At 48.0% G+C, this 23,644-nt stretch overlaps 1 protein-coding gene across 1 annotated transcript in view; it reads right to left on the reverse strand.

Moving 5' to 3' along the window:
- LOC125728180 (uncharacterized) overlaps positions 1 to 23,644 on the reverse strand; it is a 56,375-nt gene that overhangs the window by 2,941 nt on the left and 29,790 nt on the right. Inside the window, exons 4-8 of the mRNA XM_049005243.1 lie at positions 7,548 to 7,648; positions 3,846 to 3,935; positions 2,319 to 2,451; positions 1,375 to 1,508; positions 107 to 306 (exon numbers count right to left, since the gene is read on the reverse strand). Coding sequence (XP_048861200.1) covers positions 107 to 306; positions 1,375 to 1,508; positions 2,319 to 2,451; positions 3,846 to 3,935; positions 7,548 to 7,648 — 658 coding nt within the window. The remainder of the gene's footprint in view (positions 1 to 106; positions 307 to 1,374; positions 1,509 to 2,318; positions 2,452 to 3,845; positions 3,936 to 7,547; positions 7,649 to 23,644) is intronic.

Genomic DNA, 23,644 nt, shown 5'->3' on the forward strand with positions numbered 1-23,644 from the left:
ACCAAGAGTTATCATACACCAAGTCATTCAGACCATGGACATCACCCACAGTAACCCATGTATAGTGTATATGCAGTACCAGTCACTGTCCACAGGGGGCGCTCACCTGTGTTCCAGAACAGACAGAGCTGAACTCCTGAGTTTGCTCCTCACCACGGTCCCCCGGGACTTGACCCCAGCAATGGGAGGCAACTGCAAGGGCGTGACCATGCAGAAGAGAGCCAGCTGGGGGGGCAGGGGGGAGCCCAAGGCCGTCTTCCGCTTTTGCCCCTGGAGGGGCTTCAGGCGGCCCTGGAACTGCGTCGCCTGGAAGCAGCACACACCGGGCAATCACACACCGGCCAATCACACACCGGCCAATCACAAACCGGCCAATCACACACCGGCCAATCACACACCGGCCAATCACAAACCGGCCAATCACACAACGGCCAATCACAAACCGGCCAATCACACACCGGTCACACGCACTCAATCCACTCACACACCGGTCACACACACTCACACACACCGGCCAATCACACACCGGTCACACACACTCAATTCACTCACACACCATACACTCACACACCGGTCACACACACTCAATTCACTCACACACCATTCACTCACACACCGGTCACACACACACCATTCACGCACACACCGTATACTCACACACCATTCACTCACACACCAGTCACTCACACACCATTCACTCACACACCGGTCACACACACACATGCAGACCTACAGGCAGTGTGGTAATTCCAATCAGCTTCAACATGTTTTTGGACTGTAGGGGAACCCAGAATACCCAGAAGAAACCCCACGATGACATGGGGAGAACATGCAAACTCCTCACACATGGAGCCATGGTGGGGACTCGAACCCGGGTCCCAGAGGTGTGAGACAATGCTAACCATTGCACCGCCCCCTTTTCATTTAATTTCAGTTCATTCATTCATTTATCATCTATATTGCTCCAGTTCTTTGTATAGGAAGGCTGTCCTGGGCACAGATAGGAGAGTCTCTGCTTATGTGCACCAGCAGGCTTTAATGATGTCGCTTTGAAGGTTCCTCACAAGATTCCATGACCTTAGGGGTTTTTAAAAGCTGCCTCACAGCAGGGACGCCCTCATGTGGCTTGTTTATGAAACAACATGAATCAGTTTGCACTTTCCATCAGTGTCATTATGGGCTTCAACAAAAGCAGGAGCAGCTGAAATATCTTGTTTTACTTAATTAAGAACATTCTGAAGAATTTAAGCAGCTTACTTAACAATTTGTGATCTAATAGATACAAAGCACTTTGAGCCAAAGCCGTCACTGATTCGCTGTCACTGTTGGGTGGTCAGATGGGAGGAGCCTCCCTGTGCCCCGCCCCCTACTCACCAGGAAGCCAGATGTGCTGTCCAGCAGGCACCGCATCCGCATGGCAAAACAGCGCTGCAGGAAAGCCTGGAACTCGGGGGGGATGACGTCGGAATCCTGGGAGCCGAAGAGGGAGCCGAGTACGAAGTCTTCACCTGTGTACGCACACATACACACACACACACACACACACATATATAATTATATATACACAAACACACAATTAAACACACACACACACACAAATATATAAATATATATATATATATATACACACACACAATTAAACACACACACACACACAAATATATAAATATATATACACACACACAAATATATAAATATATATATACACACACACATAATTAAACACACACACACGAATATATAAATATATATACACACACACACACACAAATATATAAATATATATATACACACACACACACATATATAAATATACATATACACAAACACACAATTAAACACACACACACACACAAATATATAAATATATATACACACACACAATTAAACACACACACACACAAATATATAAATATATACACACACACACAAATATATAAATATATATATACACACACACAATTAAACACACACACACACAAATATATAAATATATATACACACACAAATATATAAATATATATATACGCACACACACAATTAAACACACACACACAAATATATAAATATATATACACACACACACAATTAAATACAAACACAGACAAACATAGAAATATATATATACACACACACACAAACAATTAAATACAGACATACACAGACATAGAAATATATATACACACACACACACATAAACATATAAATATATATATACACACACACACACACACAAACATAGAAATATATATATACACACACAGAAATAGACACACACATAAATATACACACACACACATAAAAATATAGGCGCTCACCTGCCCCCGCTGCCGGCTGTGTCTCCGGGCCGCCCTGCAGTGAAGGCTTCATGGCCCAGTGCAGCTGTCGCCTCAGCTCCCTCCGGTCCTCCAGGTGGATGTAATCGAAGACACTCTGGTGCATGACGTCAGTCTAACCAAGAAACGAGGCGTCAGCATCTGGCAGCATCTGACTGGCCAGCTCTTTTCCCTGTATTTGTAACCTCCCCCCCCCCCCCTTTCCAGCTCCACACTTCTGATTGGCTGCTCTGGGAAATGTCCAGTTTCTCCAGTTTCCCACCTGAGAGACTTTGGGTCCCACAGCCATATCCCTAGTAAGATAACTCAAGCTGCCATCGGCTGGGAAAATGACAGTGTGTCGCCCTCAAGGATCTCGCTGGACATATTAACATCAAAGAAAGGGCCATCTGATCTTTGTTGCATTAAATATCTTTTTTTTTTTTAATTTCTTATCCACTTTGCTCTGAAAGATATGAATCAACCATCAGAAAATTACACGATTAATTCTGAAAAACAATTAATTAATCAGATATTTTAAACGTGCAGCAAAGCGCATTATGGATTTAACCTTCAGTGATTCCATCATTTTGAGCCCTAGAAAGTGTTTCCTATTGGGCCTCCTACCCAGCCAATGCAATTACGCTCCATTATGTCACTCAGGGTCCCCGGAAAGCTCCTAACTTCCTCCCCCTTAATGGTGCCCCTGACTTCAAGGACAATGACACCGTCACCTGAGTTTGTCTAAGATGTGCCTTTGCATTCAGGTTATCCCCAATGGCTGTTCACAGAGACCATGTGACCGAAAGACCATGTGACTGCAAAGATCATGTGACAGAAAGGTGGACGGTACTTAGCATAACACAAGCAGTCCTGAGATTACAGACGCAGCTCTCAGCTCACGTGGCCACAGAGAGCGTAGTCAGAAACAGAAAACATGCGGACTGAACAGCAATTCGCCCCAGAGAGGAAATGCTCTCTACAGCCTTAGGGGACCATTGGGAAGGAAAACGTGGAGAAGCTGTGAGACACTTCAAAGGCATGAAGAACAACAAAATACCTCTGTGGTTCATACATATTGTTTTGTACTGATTAATGACATCAGTATGGGAGCAAGCGACACAATGAAAGCTCAGCTGTAAACCCGGACTGTGTCGACCAGACCGGGGCTGTCGTGCTCGGTGGGGGCCGAATCCGACACTCAGCACATCGGCGGGGGTTGTTTTAATGATCATTCTCACGCTACAGTAATGAACATGTCAGATTTTACAGTAATTCGCGGAATTATTTGCGATCATATGTTTGAAAATAAAACATCACCCTTATTGGACTCAATGTACATTTTTTATATGCAGAATGAAACTTGTAATATTTATGATATTATGAATATCATGCGATTAATGTTTATCACTAGCCAGACCATTACTGGGAATAAAGCTTAAACAGTATAGCACTTTAATACGGATAGGATGACAAACGGGGGCGGCTACCTCGCCCCGCTGAGCCTGAGGTCGTGTGACCGAGACGTACCTGATGGAAGCCCAGGCACTTCGCTATGGTGGGTGAGGCGTAGAAGATGATGCCGTCGGTGCTCACCACCAGCGCAAATCCAGGCAAGGACTGTAAGAGACAGCCGCAAAGGTGGGGCTCCATGTTACACGCCGACACAAACAGCAGAGTGGCTCCCACAGCCGACCACGCGTACGTTCAGGACCCTCGTGGGCAGTGCTGGCTTAATGGTTAGGGACGCACACTTGTAATTGAAAGACTGCAGGTTCGAATCCCCGACCAGCAAGACACCACTGAGGTACCCTGAGCAAGGTGCCGCCCCCAAGCACTGCTCCCTGGGTGCTGAATTAGCTGCCCCCTGCTGTGTCATGATGTCACATAGGGGTTAAATGCAGAGGACACATTTCATTGTTGTGCACTGTGTGCTGTGGTGTGTCAACAATAACCTATGATCAGTAAATTCGATATCAAAGTGCCTATTTACAGTATTTGCGCCGATTCCCAACAACAATACTCTAAATCATGGCTAGATTACAGAATTGTACCCATAGAATGTAAATTCTATGTAAAAACTATAGAACTGTTTAGGGAAAAGTTACAGAAAACATTGTGCATGCACAGTACAGGACGGTAGAGAAGAGAACCGCGATCAGTGAAACGGCTCGTAAGATGCGGCCACATCGCACAGTTATGGTAATTATGAACAGAATACTTTACAGAAACATAAGCGACTATGCGGAAGGTACTGCCTGCTAGCGAGTACTGGGCAGATTCTCTCTGCGAGAATCGCAGACCTGCATGAAGACAGGAACGCAGGAGAGGCAGAAGAGAGGGGTTTCCTGTCTGGCGAGGGGGCTGTTTCACAGGTCCAATCAGGTAGCCAAAGAATCCCCCGGACGGCAGGGCCGAGCGCTCAGAGACAGGGCGTTTTCACGCATCAGACCTTGGGGCCATGACGACTTAACGGGTCTTAGGCCTATTCCTGCTCTTACACACTCTCTGGCTGGAAGGGGGGCCAATTCAAAATATTTGAGGTAGCTGACGGAAGGTGGCTTTCTGCAACCTGATTGGGTGGTTTTCTGCAACCTGATTGGGTGGTTTTCTGCAGCCTGATTCGATGGTTTTCTGCAGCCTGATTGGGTGGTTTTCTGCAGCCTGATTGGGTGGATTTCTGCAACCTGATTGGTTTTGTTTGAATAGACGGCATGAAGCTGCAGTAGCATTCTGTTTTTATTTATTATAAGTTCTTATGAAAGGGCCCTTAATCAGTGTCTCTGAGCCCCCAGGGTATCTGAGCTCCCCCCCCCCCCCCTCCTACAGAAATGCCCCCGAATCGTGCTTTGCATTGCAGGATTGTTATTTTTTCCATTTTTTTACAGTCCTATTTGACAGGGAACACGAAACCAGCTACAGATCATTAAATTTGTGTTGTGTATAGAAAGAGCTGCAGAATACTGTTTCAACTTTCATACAAACAATGTGAGGAATATAAAAATGTTTTTAGAATATAGCACAGAATTGCATGCTAAATATTCTAAATAAAAGCACACAAGTATAGACATATTTCTGAAACTATATTTGTAATATTAATTTGCATAGTTAGGGAAGTGACAAAAGATTGACTGTATTATTAGAATTTTTAAAAAGGGTTGTAAAATATAGGATGTGGGTTTGCTGAGCATTTCCTGCCTCCTCGCTGTTTTCTCAGCGTCCTGGCAGGATCACACAGACATCAAAGGCAAGCCGCTGCGCTCGCGGCATCTTTCACACGCTTCGCGTGTCTTGGCCTTCACCCAAATAACATAAAGCTGGCATCCCTGCACCTGCTGGGACCTGGGGAGCCTGATGAATGGGCACAGGGCCCGAGTAACGACATGCCTGCAGTAGCTGCAGCGGCTGCGTTGAGGCCTGCGACCTTCTACTGTCACTGTGACCTCTTTTGTTTATTGTTTATACAGCAAGAGCAACTCAGGGGCCATGCATTCTCTCACGCTCTCACACACTCCCTCACGCTCTCACACACTCTCTCACGCTCTCACACACTCTCTCACGCTCTCACACACTCTCTCACGCTCTCACACACTCCCTCACGCTCTCACACACTCTCTCACGCTCTCACACATTCTCTCACGCTCTCACACACTCTCTCACGCTCTCACACACTCCCTCACGCTCTCACACACTCCCTCACGCTCTCACACACTCTCTCACGCTCTCACACACTCTCTCACGCTCTCACACACTCCCTCACGCTCTCACACACTCTCTCACGCTCTCACACACTCTCTCACGCTCTCACACACTCCCTCACGCTCTCACACACTCTCTCATGCTCTCACACACTCTCATGTGCTCTCACATGCTTTCACACACCTTGCTCACTCATACATACGCTCACATACAGTACTCCCTCACACTCTCACACACTCTCTCACGCTCTTTCACACGCTCGTATTCATACACACTCTCACATGCTCTTTCATGCTCTCACGCGCTCTCACATGCTCAAAAACACTCACTCACTCATACACACTCTTATGCGCTCTCACACACTCTCACACGCTCTCACACATTCTCTCACCCTCATTCTCTCAAAATGCCAGGCTCACTCTGGTCACTAATCAAACCCTGGAATCTATCTGCTGCTGTGTGATGGATTAAATCATTTAAATAATTTGAGCTTTGTTGGTCTTGAGCAGGGATGTCAAACTCCAGTCCAGGGGGGCTGGAGCCCTCTGTAGATTAGTTCTTTCTCTGTTCCACCACAAATGATTCAGGTCAAAAGCTGTGTGGTAATTAGTACAAGGAGGTGTGTTAAAAAAAACAAAACAGGTGTGTTAAATGAGGGGAAACCAAAAACTGTGCAGGGCTCTGGCCCCCCAGGACTGGAGTTTGACACTCCTGGTCTTGAGGATTTAATTTATCACCAAATCTAATGTATTATTAATGAGAGGCTGTCAGTATAAATTCATGCTCCTTCACGTCATTTTCAGACCTTCTGCTTCTCCTAGCAGTGGACTAACCATTTAACGTTTAATTTCTTTGGAATGTCTCTGCACTGTGACAATGATTTTGGGATCCTTTACACCACATATCCTGCACCTCATTGACAGCTCCACCACCACTGCTGAGAGACTTACCACATTAACACTGCAGAGAGACTTACCACAGTCACACTACAGAGAGACTTACCACACTCACACTGCAGAGATGCGTACCACACTCACACCGCTGAGAGACTTTTCACACTCATACTGCTGAGAGACGTACCACACTCACACTGCAGAGAGACTTACCACATTCACACTGCAGAGAGACTTACCACACTCATACTGCAGAGATACGTACCACACTCACACCGCTGAGAGACTTTTCACACTCATACTGCTGAGAGACGTACCACACTCACACTGCAGAGAGACTTACCACATTCACACTGCAGAGAGACTTACCACACTCACACTTCAGAGAGACGTACCGCACTCATACTGCAGAGAGACGTACCACACTCACACTGCTGAGAGACGTACCACACTCACACGGCAGAGAGACTTACCACATTAACACTGCAGAGAGACTTACCACACTCACACTGCAGAGAGACGTACCACACTCACACTGCAGAGAGACGTACCACACTCACACTGCTGAGAGACTTTCCACACTCACACTGCTGATGGAGCCACCCCTACCCCCAGACCCAGCAGCCAGTGCTCCCCATACCTCCAGTAACATCTCGCTCTCCATGGCGGTGGGCATCTCCAGCGAGGCCTCCTTCCTAGCTGGCTGAGAGCTGCTCTCCCCGGCCACTTTCTCCTGGATGGCTAACAGCCAAGATAAACAAACAGAAGACGGTTATTCACCTGAACATGTCACTGCTGAACTGCAATCAGTTCAGTTATATACCCATCAAAGGAACAAATGATCTCGCCATGTAAACAGAAAATCAAGGCCCACAAACCCCTGGCAGAAGTGAGGTGAGATGTATGAGGAAAGTGGAAGCTTCCTGAAATCATTTCAGCAAACATTATGGCTGATTTAATGTTTATTTGGTTATTAAATCTATATGTGGCCAAAATGAATAATAACAGACCAACATATTTGCCAAGAGCAAATTTACATGCTGATATTTTTGCAGCAGAAACAAATGGCAACACAGGCAAAATGTAGGCCAGGGTTCAGGAAAGGTTCAGCTATACTCAAAAACTCTTATTTCTCCTTCATAAAAATATTCCAAGTACACTAAATCTTTGGGCAAGCTAATAATGTCGCATAAGACTTTCTAATGAAAAATGAAATATTAAAGTTTATAATGGAAAGTTAATTGAATTATTAGACCTTGAGATTTTGTATCACTGGATAATGAAAGGTTTTGTTACTGAATTAAACAAACAACTGGAAAGTGGTCTTACATGCAGGTAGCAACCCAGCAATGGATGATTGGCAGGAAGATTGACAGATAGACGGAAGGACGGATGGATGGATGGACAGATGGATAGATGGAGGGACGGATGGATTGACAGCTGTACGGATGAATGGGTGCACGGATGATGGATGGATAAAGATCAGTTCATTCCATGGTTGTTTTTATTATACGAATTGCAGACCGTGGGTCAGACCGTGGGTGCAGCAGGGAATATATGTTTTGCTGTGCTGTGGACAATTAAGCAACAGTGAACATATGTTTCGCTGTGCTGTGGACAGTTAAGCAACAGTGAACATATGTTTCGCTGTGCTGTGGACAGTTATGCAGCAGGGAACATATGTTTCGCTGTGCTGTGGACAGTCAAGCAACAGTGAACATATGTTTCGCTGTGCTGTGGACAGTCATGCAGCAGTGCAAATGTGTTTAGCAGTGCTGTGGACAGTCATGCAGTAGTGCAAATGTGTTTCGCAGTGCTGTGTACAGTCATGCAGCGGGGCACATGTATTTCGCACTGCTGTGGACAGTCATGCAGCGGGGCACATGTATTTCACAGTGCTGTGGACAGTCATGCAGCGGGGCAGATGTGTTTCACTGTGCTGTGGATAGTTATGCAGCAGGGCACATGTACTTCGCAGTGCTGTGGACAGTTATGCAGCGGGGCACATGTATTTCGCAGTGCTGTGGACAGTTATGCAGCGGGGCACATGTGTTCCACTGTGCTGTGGATAGTTATGCAGCAGGGCACATGTATTTCGCAGTGCTGTGGACAGTTATGCAGCAGTGCAAATGTGTTTCACTGTGCTGTGGACAGTTATGTAGCGGGGTACATGTATTTTTCAGTGCTGTGGATAGTTATGCAGCAGTTCAAATGTGTTTCGCTGTGCTGTGGACAGTTATGCAGCGGGGCACATGTATTTCGCAGTACTATGGACAGTTATGCAGCAGTGCTGTATGGTTACATTTCTGTTTTGGAGACGGGCACAAACTATTCTAGACCAAGGCAATAACTTTTAATGGTCTTTGAGTGATGTAAGGCTGGTTTTATATGCTCCTTATTTCAACATACAGAGTAACTTTCATACAGAATATCTATTATGTCCAGCCAGGCGCCATAAGTGCTTCTCCAGCGCGGGGCGACGGCGAGTAGCCCTGAGTCAGCATTTCAATACGCTCTGGGAGGGTATGTATGATTTGCGAAAAGCGTCACCTGTGATTGGCCGGACAGAATCACATGAACGGGGCTCTGGAACACCCGTACATCACGCGGTAACAGGATCGAGGCCAGGGAGGCCAGCCCACCAGCCGGGAGATCACATGACTCCCTGTGAATACCGGGAAGTGTCTCTGCCGTGTGATTCGGGGGGACTGCCCCGACAGCGGCACCCCGACACAGGTGCAGGTCCCACAGCATGTGTCAGATGGCCAATGTCAAGCTCAGGCAGCCAAAGGAGACCCTCCCAGCCACAATAAGGCTGGGGCCATGCAGCCCCAGGGCCAAGACCCCATAAACATCTGGTGTGAGTGAGACCCAATCAGGCTGCGGCCGTTTTAAATGCCGCTGGTCCTCATCAGTGCTGCGACTCACCACTGTCAGTACATAAATCCGCCCTCATCCCATGATCCACACAAGGAATGCAGCCCTCCCCCCCCCCCCATGAGAGGAAATTACTGCGACCCATTTTATGAGCACAGCATCTGCAGGTCTGTGCCGGACTTTTATGGGTCAGATGCCTCTTTTCATGTCTACAAACCACTTCCTTTCTGCAGTGTGCTTCTCTCTGATGTTCTGTGGCTTCGTGTCTGCTCAGAGCGCCCTGGAGTGACACGCGCCTCGTCCCCATGTTTGTCAACATCAGCACACATCTCTGGTATGTGTCAATCAGTGCGGCACAGCTTTTCCACCTAATCAGCAACACAGTTTTGCTGAAAAGCATAAGAGGGGGCGTGTGGGTGTGGCTCCAGGTCTTAGCCCCACCCCATTATGCTATGCCCCGCCCCCTGCGCCACTCTGTCACGCGAGTGAGCTGTCTGTCACCCGGCTTGGCCTCACTTCAGATCCTCGCGTGCAAACCCACAGGCCGCATTAGACTATAAGGAATTACACAATAAGAACAGCTGTTAAATATTGATGACTGCTGGCGAGAATCGCTGGTGCTCCGCGGGGGGCGAGAGTGAGTGACGCCATGGAAACCGGCTGCGCATTAAAGGCACTCGCGTCGTGGACACAGGCGTCTCATTTTCGTGAAAATCATGAAGTTACATGTTCAAAGAAAAATGCTGTCATATTTATGTGAAAAGGCAACAAAAGCCGTAAGTGATATCTGCACCGGCATATATTACACATCAACGGTGGCGCGTATCACTTTTCCTGTGTGGAATGGTAATTATGTTAGATATATAGCCATGGATTACATTACATCTGTGTATGTCAGTACGAGTTACTTTGGAGTGAATATGCTATGGACATACTGTAACATTGCGGGGGGGCACCGCCTCGCAGGGGGAGTCAGGTGACCGGGGCACGCCGGCAGGGTGAGTCAGGTGACCGGGGCACGCCGGCAGGGTGAGTCAGGTGACCGGGGCACGCCGGCAGGGGGAGTCAGGTGACCGGGGCACGCCGGCAGGGTGAGTCAGGTGACCGGGGCACGCCGGCAGGGTGAGTCAGGTGACCGGGGCACGCCGGCAGGGTGATTGCTTCCACCTGTCGCTAATTCTTTCGCTTCTTTTTTATGGTCCCTGCTGAGAGGTCAGTTTTCTTTTTGTCTTTTCCTGGTGCCTGTCGTTCATCCCAAGCCAACAAGCACCATCTGCCCCCCCCCCCCCCCCGAACCTCAGTCCTGCTCCCTGCCCATGTGGTTCTGCTTGCGGTCGCATCCAGAGGCCTTTTCACGCCATGTGTCCCGTCACTGCGCACCAAAGGAAAGTTCTGCAGATCATTAATATCTGCTTTACATAAGTCCTGTGTGAAGACACCCATGTAAGCCCTGTCAGTGCGCTAAGCCCTGCTCATCCGCTAAGCGCTGCTTGTGTGCTAATTGCTAAGAGCTACTCGTGTGCTAAGTGCTGCCCGTGCACTAAGTGCTGTCAGTGTGCTAAGTGCTGTCAGTGTGCTAAGCGCTGTCAGTGTGCTAAGCGCTGTCAGTGTGCTAAGCGCTGCTCATACACTAAGCGCTGTCAGTGTGCTAAGTGCTGTCAGTGTGCTAAGCGCTGTCAGTGTGCTAAGTGCTGTCAGTGTGCTAAGTGCTGTCAGTGTGCTAAGCGCTGCTCATACACTAAGCGCTGTCAGTGTGCTAAGTGCTGTCAGTGTGCTAAGTGCTGTCAGTGTGCTAAGCGCTGCTCGCGTGCTAAGTCTTGTCAGTGTGCTAAGTGCTGTCAGTGTGCTAAGCGCTGTCAGTGTGCTAAGCGCTGCTCATACACTAAGCGCTGTCAGTGTGCTAAGTGCTGTCAGTGTGCTAAGCGCTGTCAGTGTGCTAAGTGCTGTCAGTGTGCTAAGTGCTGTCAGTGTGCTAAGCGCTGCTCATACACTAAGCGCTGTCAGTGTGCTAAGTGCTGTCAGTGTGCTAAGTGCTGTCAGTGTGCTAAGCGCTGCTCGCGTGCTAAGTCTTGTCAGTGTGCTAAGTGCTGTCAGTGTGCTAAGTGCTGTCAGTGTGCTAAGCGCTGCTCGCGTGCTAAGCCTTGTCAGTGTGCTAAGTGCTGTCAGTGTGCTAAGTGCTGTCAGTGTGCTAAGCGCTGCTCGCGTGCTAAGCCTTGTCAGTGTGTAGGCATCCTCTAACCTGCTGGCTCACAGTTTCTCTGTCCCTTTGGACAGTACCAGTCACCCCATCTTCTGAGGGGGTGCTCACTTTGTCCTGAGCAGTGAACTTGCCTGGGGAGCCACTTGTGCTTTGCCCCCCCCCCAATGAGAAATCAAAAAAGGAGCTCACTCTTTAAGGCAAAAGTGGCCAACTTAAACACAAAATCGGAAAAAGAAGAATGGAGGGGCAAACCCTTTCCGAAGCCAAAAATGCCTCAGGGTCCGGGCGGAATTCCCAGGCACGGGGGAAGGAAGCAGCCCAGCCGGCGGGGGCTGGCATGGGAGAGCCGCTGGGGAGACCATTGCCCAGTGCAGGGCCCGTCAGGTGCGCCGCTCATTACCGTCCACAGCGAAGGAAAGTTCCCTTTAATACACTCACTGAAAACGTGCACCCATCTATCCGTGTAAAAACGGGGGGGGTGGTAATGCAGTACACAAGCGCCGGCACACATGCACACAATCTGGCAACTCCTGTTCAGCTTAACGTGATTTGGGCCTGAGGTGCGAGCCGCCACGGGGAGAACATGCAAACTGTGAACACGTGTGAACAGCCGTCCTGCTCCTAGAGGCGTGAGGCGCCATTGGATCGGCCCCTCATTATTATATGTCGTACGTTTACTCATCAATTTTCACTTGCACATATGTAGTAGATAAGGTCAGTTTTGTTAATTTATGCCTGATTATTAGTCTGTTCACACAAACTTTTAACACAGTCTGGGTAACAGAGTATCCCTTGAGTTGCAGTGACTTTTTCTGATTCCATTAGCGACAAATGCACTCAGTCCCCACACGACACATCGACCTGCTTTGGTGATCCCACTGCTGTCCACTACAGACACAGGGGATGCAGGCAAACGCCGAACATCTACAGCATCGCAGAGCCGCCTCAGTCTTCTGTTGATGTCACTGAACGCATTATGGACCCTGTAATGTCTTGCCGAATTTCAACCCGTGCTCACGTCTGGCGGGACAGTGAGACACTGCCATTCTCTGGGAACACAGAGGACACTACTGCAAGTGTCCTGAAGGGGGCAGGATTCCTCATGTTCGGCATTAAGATTACAGGACTAATGAAATGTCAGAAACTTCCTGTTTACAGTCCTGCTGTTATCGAGCATATGTGAGTAACTGATTTTCTTGCTTGATTTACTTGACAAACTGTGCTTGGAGGGGTAACATTTCCAGCTAACAGAGGTTTCCAGTGGCGTCGTTCAAACGGTGAGACAAACTGGGCCAGGGGAGTTTGCAGCTATCGAAAAGAGTCAAGTTTACTTGGGGTTTCGGGGCTAAAATACTCAGGGCTATAGCCCCGAGTAATCAGACCTCAGGACGCCCACGAGCTCGGGAGAGCCAGGGGAATTTCACATCCACATTCCAAAAGTCCGAAAGACACTTTGCATCTCCGCAGCGCCCCCTGCCAACCTTCAAAGGCAACTGATATAGGTAAGGATTAAATTAATTAATAAATGATAAATCCTTTATTTGCCATTTGTACCAGAACATTGGAATTCCTCACCTGCCCCACCTTGTCATTGATTACAATATAAAAGTTAATGTTACATAAACAGTGATTTGCAAGACACCCAAAGCAGTTTACAGACCCAATGGGGAGCCACTTCAACCACCACAGTGCAGCCCCCACCTGGGTGATGCGGCGGCAGCCATATTGCACCAGTACACCCACCACACTGTAGCTAAGGTGGTGAAGGGGCAGGAGAGAATTCTTCTGTTAGATACAGGGGATGATTAGGAGGCCAGACCTGAAAGGGCAACAGCGGGCAATTTTCGCCAGGTCATCAGGGCACCACCTCTACTCTATCTGAGGGTGCTGGGATCTTTTATAACCACAGAGAGTCAGAGCCTCAGTTTTACATCCCATCCGAATAACAGCACCATTTTTACAGCACAGTGTCCCTGTACTGGAATCCACACTGACCACAGGATGGGCTAACCTGTAACTGCACTGGGGCACTGGGACCCACACTGACCACAGGATGGGCTAACCTGTCACTGCACTGGGGCACTGGGATCCACACTGACCACAGGGTGGGCTAACCTGTCACTGCACTGGGGCACTGGGATCCACACAGACCACAGGATGGGCTAACCTGTCACTGAACTAGGGCACAGGGACCCACACAGATCACAGGAGGGGCTAACCTGTCACTGCACTGGGGCACTGGGATCCACACAGATCACAGGAGGGGCTAACCTGTCACTGCACTGGGGCACTGGGACCCACACTGACCACAGGGTCAGCAGCCCAGCTTTTCTAGTTGGTCTCGCATCTAAATACCAGTCTGGACCAAACCTGCTTAGCTTCAGATGTATTACGTAAGCTAAGGGTCTCGGACCCCGGCACAGTGAGGTCTGAAGCGTGTCACATGCACACACTGAGTGCCAATCAGTGGAGCCACTTAACTGGAGAGGAAGGCTTTGGATCATGGGGGGAGGCCAGTATGACACATGCAAACTGCAGACGCATCCAGCAGGGGAGGGGTCCAGCCTGGCAGCCCGAGGGGGGGGCCTTTGACGGCTGAGCTGCCACCGCACTGCAGTGATACAGATGTATTTCACATACAGATACTCCTCAGCCTAAGAGAGGGCTGGGTTCCCCCAGGAGTGTCCATTTGGTTGCAGGTCAAACACCACAGCAGACAGAGGAGTAAGCAGGTGAGGAGGTGAACGTTGCTGTCAGACGCTCCCGTCCGCTGCGGCAGTCCTCGTATCATTACCGTGTCCTCATTGACTGACATTACGCTAGATATTTATTTATTGATGTTAATCCAGTGAGCTGTTCCGAGTTAATAGGTTCATTGACAAGCAGTCTCGTTGGGTGCTTTTTAATTAGTAACACCTTTGCAATAACACTAAGCACCAAACATTTGTGTTTAGTGTCCCGTTGAGAGCAATTAATAGCAAAATGGCAAAAACAGGACTGAGTCAGTCAAAAAACTGACAATTACTAAAAAGAAAATGTCTGTGCAGAAGATATGTGCAGGTATGTTAAACGCCGCTTGTGAATGGTCTTTCGTTATGAGACCAATAAATTTGCAACATTTTTAGAGAGTTAAAATAAGTACGCGTCCCAAGACTTTCTGTGAGCTCTTGTGGAAGTAAAATTGGACATTGGCAGGTCCGGGAGGTTGGCATATTGGGTCTGTTATGTCTTAGGCCTTAGGCAAGAAGAGATTGTTTTAAATACTGTGTGACCTCGCTTCGCGATAGCTGCCTGCAGTAAGTTCCGCAGACCCTGAGGAAAGCTCGGGCCTTGGAGAGGCAGACAGCGGAACAAAGGGGGGGGAGAAACCACCTGCAGGGAGAGATTCGAAGCTGCCCCAACTGGTGCACAGCGAGTTATAGCTTTATAAAATAGTTGTGGCAGACAATATATAGCAAGCTATGCGGTAGTGCAAATGTATAAGTAATTATGGTAATCATATTAATTATATGTTAACCATGTATTTGCAGTGATTCAATGACAATATGTCAATACGTTAATCATTAATCAAAGGACAACCAAGTATTTACAGTGATTCAATGCCATGTAATCAATATCTATATTCATATCTCAAGTAGGAGCCTAGCAGTCGAGACATGTTCTGGTAAACTGATAGATGGGTGGATTTTACCTTGCTACCAAGGTAAACCAATAGAGCAGGAGAATTGTGTTTGTTATACGTTTGAGCTCAGTTTGTTGGTGTTTCGTGACCAATCAGGACTTAGAAGTCCTTATTGGGAATTGGGAGTTATGGTTTATCAACTGGTTGCTCTGTGAGCTCCGGGTGACTTGGTACCAAGTGCCAGAGTGTGACAGGAGCGCTTTGCTGAGTTGCTGGAATAAAAGAGATTTCCTTTACCTTATCAAACTGAGAGGTCCGACTTTTATTCTAAGTGTTATATTTAAAATTTTTCTACCACACTCTGTATACAGGTTACGGGGATGATGGCTGTACACAAGGGCGTCATTGTGTTTTCTGTACCAATGTACAGGCTAGCTGTCAGCAGCAAAGCAGCTGGACATCAAACAAGCAGCTCAACAAAGTTCACAACTGCACGTCTGTGTCGTCAAATTCTGTTTACGTTTGGGAACTGAGTGCGAGGAATTTGTCACACAGTGTTGTCTGCATTTTCTAAGAGAAATGCTCTGTAAGGACGTCGTCAGAGCATCCATGACATTACAGGTGTTCAGTCTCCTGTTCCGACATCACCAGAGGTGTCACTTCCTGAAGTGTCCTGACCAAACGATGCGTGTAACACAGCTGCCACATCCGAATCAACCTTTTTAAATGTCTGGAGTGGCAGCAGCTGCCTGACAGTGATACAGCCAATCACAGCAGTGTAGCGTTTAGATTGTCCCTCCCCGAGTCCCAGGCGAGTGTCACTATCCCCAAAATCCCTTTCACCGATAAAGGTTGGCGTAGATGTGCAACTAATATCGGCGGCTAAAAGTGTTTCGTCTTGGTCAGTAGGTTAGATGAGAACTGAATTCTCCTGACAAGTTTATTCATATTTTTAATAGCAAAATCCTGGAAATATTGTGTGGGACAAACACCTCTGTTTTGATTATTGGGCAGGATGTCATCACATAAGGCTCAAGGCTCAACTTACTGGCTCATTCAAAGACGCGGCCCAGGCAGGCGTCGACCTGCGGTGCCACTTCAACAGCAAGAGCGAGCAGATGTGTCATAGATCTCACAGTTTTTCCTGGCCATTAGGGGGCGGCATGGAGGACAAGGGCATTGGGCGGCCATGGAGCCCGTGATGAAGCAGACTGGCCGGGCTGAACGTCTATGGTGAAAATCAGCAGGGTCACTAGATGGCATCTTGACTGTGATGCAGAAAAATAAATGCGAGCAAAACATCTCAGGCCTGTGAGGGGCAGCGGTCAGATCCACGACCTCCCAGATAAAGTCAGGAAATGTAGCCCTCGGAAATTTGGTGGCGATGGCCAGACGTCCAGAGGCAGCTCATATTTCACTGAAAGTAGAACAAAACTTCACCTGGAAACTGACGTAATATCAGACAGGACATAAACAGCCTGGAAACTGTTAATCCTTCATCCATCACCAAATTATTCATAACTGATTTTATCACAACAATATTAAAAACATCCATCCATCTATTTCATGTTTACATATTAATATTACATGAGCATTAAAACTTTATTTCTTTATTAGAGAATAACAACTATAAACCCTACAAGCGTACAGCCTTCAGACAGTCACACCTGCTCTCATGGTCACTGCGTGCAGCTTGGCTCACATGCAGATATGAAACAGCTTTCTGGGAAGCGGTGAGACTTGGGGAGCTGCTTTGGTCAGAACAATCCACCAAAAAAAAGCGCCTTTGGGCATTTCCATGTGACTCGCGTTACATTTTTTGGTCTGTTTTCAAGTTATTGTTTTGTGTACCGTCCACACATATACATTTGTATACACCACTTCTTGCATGCATGTGCCAATTGGCAATGGGTGTGAAATGACATAAACAAAAAGTAAGATAAGTCTTTAAGTAGTCTTTTAATTACTTCTAATTACAGTGTGACTCGCGTTACGCGAAAAGGAAAGGGCAAAAAACTAAGCCAACATTTAAAAAAATTCTCCTTCAATGGTAAATGACTAGAACAAAGGAATATTTGTAATGCATTAGAAACACATTAGGCTCTTATATTAAGATGGAATAGAAAATACTTCTCTCTAAATATTCTTGGGGACTTGCAGAATTGGTGTGACTCGTGTTACCGTGACTCGCGTTACATTTTTCCTATAACTGGAAAAGTTCACTTGAGTCACCAGGTGAAAAGCATTTTCATACCTACTAAATAGACCAAGTCATACATGTACCGCTGATTTCTAAATATAATACTTGTATAAGTATTTATGCAATGCTGAAGTCTACTCTTTTTCTTCAGACGTCTTGCAAGAGACGACTACGAATTAAAATCAGGAAAACCAAAGTGACCGCGGTTGTTAACAGTAACAGGGGCTTCAGTCTTCTCACCAGTTTGTCATGGGTGTAAAATATCTCGTCTGGTTTCACAGGCCATTTCCAAAATTTGCCAGCTTGTGTCATTACAGAAACTTGGTATTCACCATTGTCAATACATTTTACCTCCCCTGGGTAAACCTTCCCATCATATTCTACACCAAACCAGTCACCCACCTAGAAAATATACATGTATTTTCAGAATTGGCTTCTCTGACGTTTGTGTCAGCCTTCTCTCCAGAGTCGGTATTTAATCCTCTCTCACTTAGTATTGAATCTGATTCAGCACAAGGTTCAGCAGCATTAAATACTGCATCTGAAGAGAGGGTGTAATAGGTGGCTTTCCCATTAACCAACTTCATGCAGTGAACATTTGCAATGCCAGGAACTGGGGGAGCATTTGTAAATACCTCTTCTATCCCCTGTTCACTGTTGATCCCATCAATGTCGGAGGTCTTCATTTCAATGACTTGGACATTGCTTGCCCTGGCTGCCTCAGTGAAGGTAGAAGCATTTGTGACAATAGCTTTTGTATTTCTCACTGCATTCCATACCACCTGTTTCACTGCCCCACCAATGCCACCGACAGGGCCCTTCCCATGTGATGTAGCAAAGAAAATCCAGTGTTTTTTTAAATAAATTTATCTGTGTTTAAGATAAGTTTAAGATAAGATAAAAACACACAGCCTTATTCTGCAGGCAGTAACAGAATGCATCACTCTGAATTCATGTTCATGTAGATAATGGATGTGTAGTCATACTTAGAGATCTCAATAACAGGCCTTTGTTTACCTTAATTTTCTTTTCTTTAGTATTAAGTAAGTCTATATAGTTTTCAGTATTTAAAACTTAAAAGTATACTGTAAAAAATTCCTTAAACATACCTGAAATTCAAGATGAAGTCGGGTTTAATTTCTTTTGCTTTTGTTTATGAGGTGTGGCTTCAGAACAAACAGGAAGCGAGATTAATTGTGGGTAAAAGAAAGTGCTTCCATCTGTAGTTTATCTTAGAAACTACTATAAAGCTATTATGATTGAAACAATTAAAGAAATCAGTATGAAGTGCAGTTGAAACATTGTGACTCGCGTTACATGTGACTCGCGTTACAGATATTCAATGACCAATAACTTATCTAAGAGGGGACACCAGGCCTGCTGCTGGTTATCCCATAACCAGTAAGGGCTAGGGATGCAGATATATCACTGTCAGTTTGCTACTAGCATAGGCTTCTTTTTTGTGAGAAAACTTGTACTTTTTTGTGACTCGCGTTACAGAATCTTTTACACTCAGTGAAGAAGACTGCCAAACAGAAAGTACATGTTAGAACAAACTTTTACCTCAGAAAATATTAAGAACAAGACCCACTTAAAACGTCATCACAGTGAAAGTTTGAGATTTCTTCAAAAATAGGGCTGCAGAGAATAGCATAAAATCCTATCTAAAGTGATGAAAAAATTAATGAAAACAGTTGCAATATTCAAACGATGAAATTTTCATGAACAAAACGTGTAACCACCAGAGGTCTTTTGTTTCCTGAAAAAATACCTTATTTTCTATCAAAAATACTGAAAATGCAAGTGCAACACAGTTAGAAAAATTTTGCCTAATTTTCCCAATCAGCATGGAAATGCCCCTTTCATTTATCAGCTCGCATGCAGAAGCGGGAGTAACAAGTGGAGACCGCCGACACGCGTACAGAGGTGCACTGCGTGTGAGGAGGGGACAGGCAGCGAGGGCATGGTGAGAGGATGTGGCGAGCAGGTTCCCTGCTGTCACCTGATCACCCCACTGTCACCTGATCACCCCACTGTCACCTGATCGTCCCGCTGTCACATGATCGCCCCACCTGGATCTATAGGGCACCATGTGCAGTGGGCAGATGGCACAAGCTCATTGGCCTGCAGTGAGGGTGGAGTCTAACGGGATTTAGCACACGCCCGTGCCCCATGAGCATCGCTGAGGGTGGTGTCTAACGGGATTTAGCACACGCCCGTTCCTCATGAGCATCGCTGAGGGTGGTGTCTAACGGGATTTAGCACACGCCCGTGCCTCATGAGCATCGCTGAGGGTGCTGTCTAATGGGATTTAGCACACGCCCGTGCCCCATGAGCATCGCTGAGGGTGGTGTCTAACGGGATTTAGCACACGCCCGTGCCTCATGAGCATCGCTGAGGGTGGTGTCTAACGGGATTTAGCACACGCCCCGTGCCTCATGAGCATCGCTGAGGGTGGTGTCTAATGGGATTTAGCACACGCCCGTGCCCCATGAGCATCGCTGAGGGTGGTGTCTAACGGGATTTAGCACACGCCCCGTGCCTCATGAGCATCGCTGAGGGTGGTGTCTAACGGGATTTAGCACACGCCCGTGCCTCATGAGCATCGCTGAGGGTGGTGTCTAACGGGATTTAGCACACGCCCCGTGCCTCATGAGCATCGCTGAGGGTGGTGTCTAACGGGATTTAGCACACGCCCCGTGCCCCATGAGCATCGCTGAGGGTGGTGTCTAACGGGATTTAGCACACGCCCGTTCCTCATGGGCATCGCTGAGGGGGGTGTCTAACGGGATTTAGCACACGCCCGTGCCTCATGAGCATCACTGAGGGTGGTGTCTAACGGGATTTAGCACACGCCCGTGCCCCATGAGCATCGCAGAGGGTGGTGTCTAACGGGATTTAGCACACGCCCGTGCCTCATGAGCATCGCTGAGGGTGGTGTCTAATGGGATTTAGCACACGCCCCGTGCCCCATGAGCATCGCTGAGGGTGGTATCTAACGGGATTTAGCACACGCCCCGTGCCTCATGAGCATCGCTGAAGGTGGTGTCTAACAGGATTTAGCACACGCCCGTGCCCCATGAGCATCGCTGAGGGTGGTGTCTAACGGGATTTAGCACACGCCCGTGCCCCATGAGCATCGCTGAGGGTGGTGTCTAACGGGATTTAGCACACGCCCGTGCCTCATGAGCATCGCTGAGGGTGGTGTCTAACGGGATTTAGCACACGCCCGTGCCTCATGAGCATCGCTGAGGGTGCTGTCTAACAGGATTTAGCACACGCCCCGTGCCTCATGAGCATCGCTGAAGGTGGTGTCTAACGGGATTTAGCACACGCCCGTGCCTCATGAGCATCGCTGAGGGTGGTGTCTAACGGGATTTAGCACACGCCCCATGCCTCATGAGCATCGCTGAGGGTGGTGTCTAACGGGATTTAGCACACGCCCGTGCCTCATGAGCATCGCTGAGGGTGGTGTCTAACGGGATTTAGCACACGCCCGTGCCTCATGAGCATCGCTGAGGGTGGTGTCTAACGGGATTTAGCACACGCCCCATGCCTCATGAGCATCGCTGAGGGTGGTGTCTAACGGGATTTAGCACACGCCCCATGCCTCATGAGCATCGCTGAGGGTGGTGTCTAACGGGATTTAGCACACGCCCCATGCCTCATGAGCATCGCTGAGGGTGGTGTCTAACGGGATTTAGCACACGCCCCATGCCTCATGAGCATCGCTGAGGGTGCTGTCTAACGGGATTTAGCACACGCCCCATGCCTCATGAGCATCGCTGAGGGGGGTGTCTAACGGGATTTAGCACACACCCGTGCCCCATGAGCATCGCTGAGGGTGCTGTCTAATGGGATTTAGCACACGCCCGTGCCTCATGAGCATCGCTGAGGGTGGTGTCTAACGGGATTTAGCACACGCCCCGTGCCTCATGAGCATCGCTGAGGGTGGTGTCTAACGGGATTTAGCACACGCCCCATGCCTCATGAGCATCGCTGAGGGGGGTGTCTAACGGGATTTAGCATACGCCCGTGCCCCATGAGCATCGCTGAGGGTGCTGTCTAATGGGATTTAGCACACGCCCGTGCCTCATGAGCATCGCTGAGGGTGCTGTCTAACGGGATTTAGCACACGCCCCGTGCCTCATGAGCATCGCTGAGGGGGGTGTCTAACGGGATTTAGCACACGCCCCGTGCCTCATGAGCATCGCTGAGGGTGCTGTCTAACGGGATTTAGCACACGCCCCGTGCCTCATGAGCATCGCTGAGGGTGGTGTCTAACGGGATTTAGCACACGCCCCGTGCCTCATGAGCATCGCTGAGGGTGCTGTCTAACGGGATTTAGCACACGCCCCGTGCCTCATGAGCATCGCTGAGGGTGCTGTCTAACGGGATTTAGCACACGCCCCGTGCCTCATGAGCATCGCTGAGGGTGCTGTCTAACGGGATTTAGCACACGCCCCGTGCCTCATGAGCATCGCTGAGGGTGCTGTCTAACGGGATTTAGCACACGCCCGTGCCTCATGAGCATCGCTGAGGATGGTGTCTAACGGGACTTAGCACACGCCCCGTGCCTCATGAGCATCGCTGAGGGTGGTGTCTAACGGGATTTAGCACACGCCCGTGCCTCATGAGCATCGCTGAGGGTGGTGTCTAACGGGATTTAGCACACGCCCGTGCCTCATGAGCATCGCTGAGGGTGGTGTCTAACGGGATTTAGCACACACCCTGCCCTGCAGACAGATGCTGGAACTGGGCGGATCTCCGGGCCACATGGTGTCTGCCAGGTTTCAACAGCAAAACCCGGCTCCTTCCGTTGAGTCACATCTTCTGTTTCCGTTTGTGGAAAACTGCAGACAATAGTCCTAGCGGGACGTCATCTCCTGGGAAGACTGGGAAAGGCTCCAGTTCATAGGAAAAAGCTCATGTGAAACTACACTGTCTCACATGAAGGACTAAGACAGCATCGGGAAAAAGGCATAAGAATTCATACTACTTATTGGGATGCAAACTTTTCCATGTCGGGTGGCATGGGCACGAGTGCAGAAAGCTTCAGGCAGTAAGATGACATGGACAAGTCAGTCAAATCAGAAGCTTAACATAATTCAAAAGCCAACATGTTAAAATATAATCATCTGTGTTTGCATGAAGATGTGGGCCAAGTTCCATAAGGAAATGAATTTAACTGTACAGACATGACTTTGAGAACGTTCCCACACTGCAATGGGATCAGTGATTTCCTCTCTGCTGACTGGAAACACTGCAGCAGCCTAGAAACCAAAACGTTTGTTTATGCTACAGACCATAAACAACTTATCGCCCCCACCAAACAGGCAAATCACACTGGAAAGTTATCATGATTCAACTGGAGCTAGAACCCAAAACCTACAGCATGTAAAGCAGACATGATAACCACTACACTATAGAGCCAAGCACAAAAAAGACAAACCTCATCACTGCTATTATTCTCTATTCTATAGTTCACAGCATACAACACAAGCCTTCAAAATTTATACACACAAATTGTTATTTATAAGCTATTGTTTATGAATTTGTAAAGTGCTGATACGTCATGCCTGCTTTATAAAATGCCAAAACCACTGTCCCTGTGCAACCACTGTGTCAACTGGCAAAGCAACATCCACAGCCAGTCACTCTCACTCTCTGACAGCCTGAGAGTCCCCAGCGGGGGACCACTGTCCCTGTGCAACCACTGTGTCCACTGGCAGAGCAACATCCACAGCCAGTCACTCTCACTCTCTGACAGCCTGAGAGTTCCCAGCAGGGGACCACTGTCCCTGTGCAGCCACTGAGTTCACTGGCAGAGCAACATCC

Source organism: Brienomyrus brachyistius, unplaced genomic scaffold (genome assembly GCF_023856365.1).
Source record: "Brienomyrus brachyistius isolate T26 unplaced genomic scaffold, BBRACH_0.4 scaffold184, whole genome shotgun sequence".
Lineage (NCBI taxonomy): Eukaryota > Metazoa > Chordata > Actinopteri > Osteoglossiformes > Mormyridae > Brienomyrus > Brienomyrus brachyistius.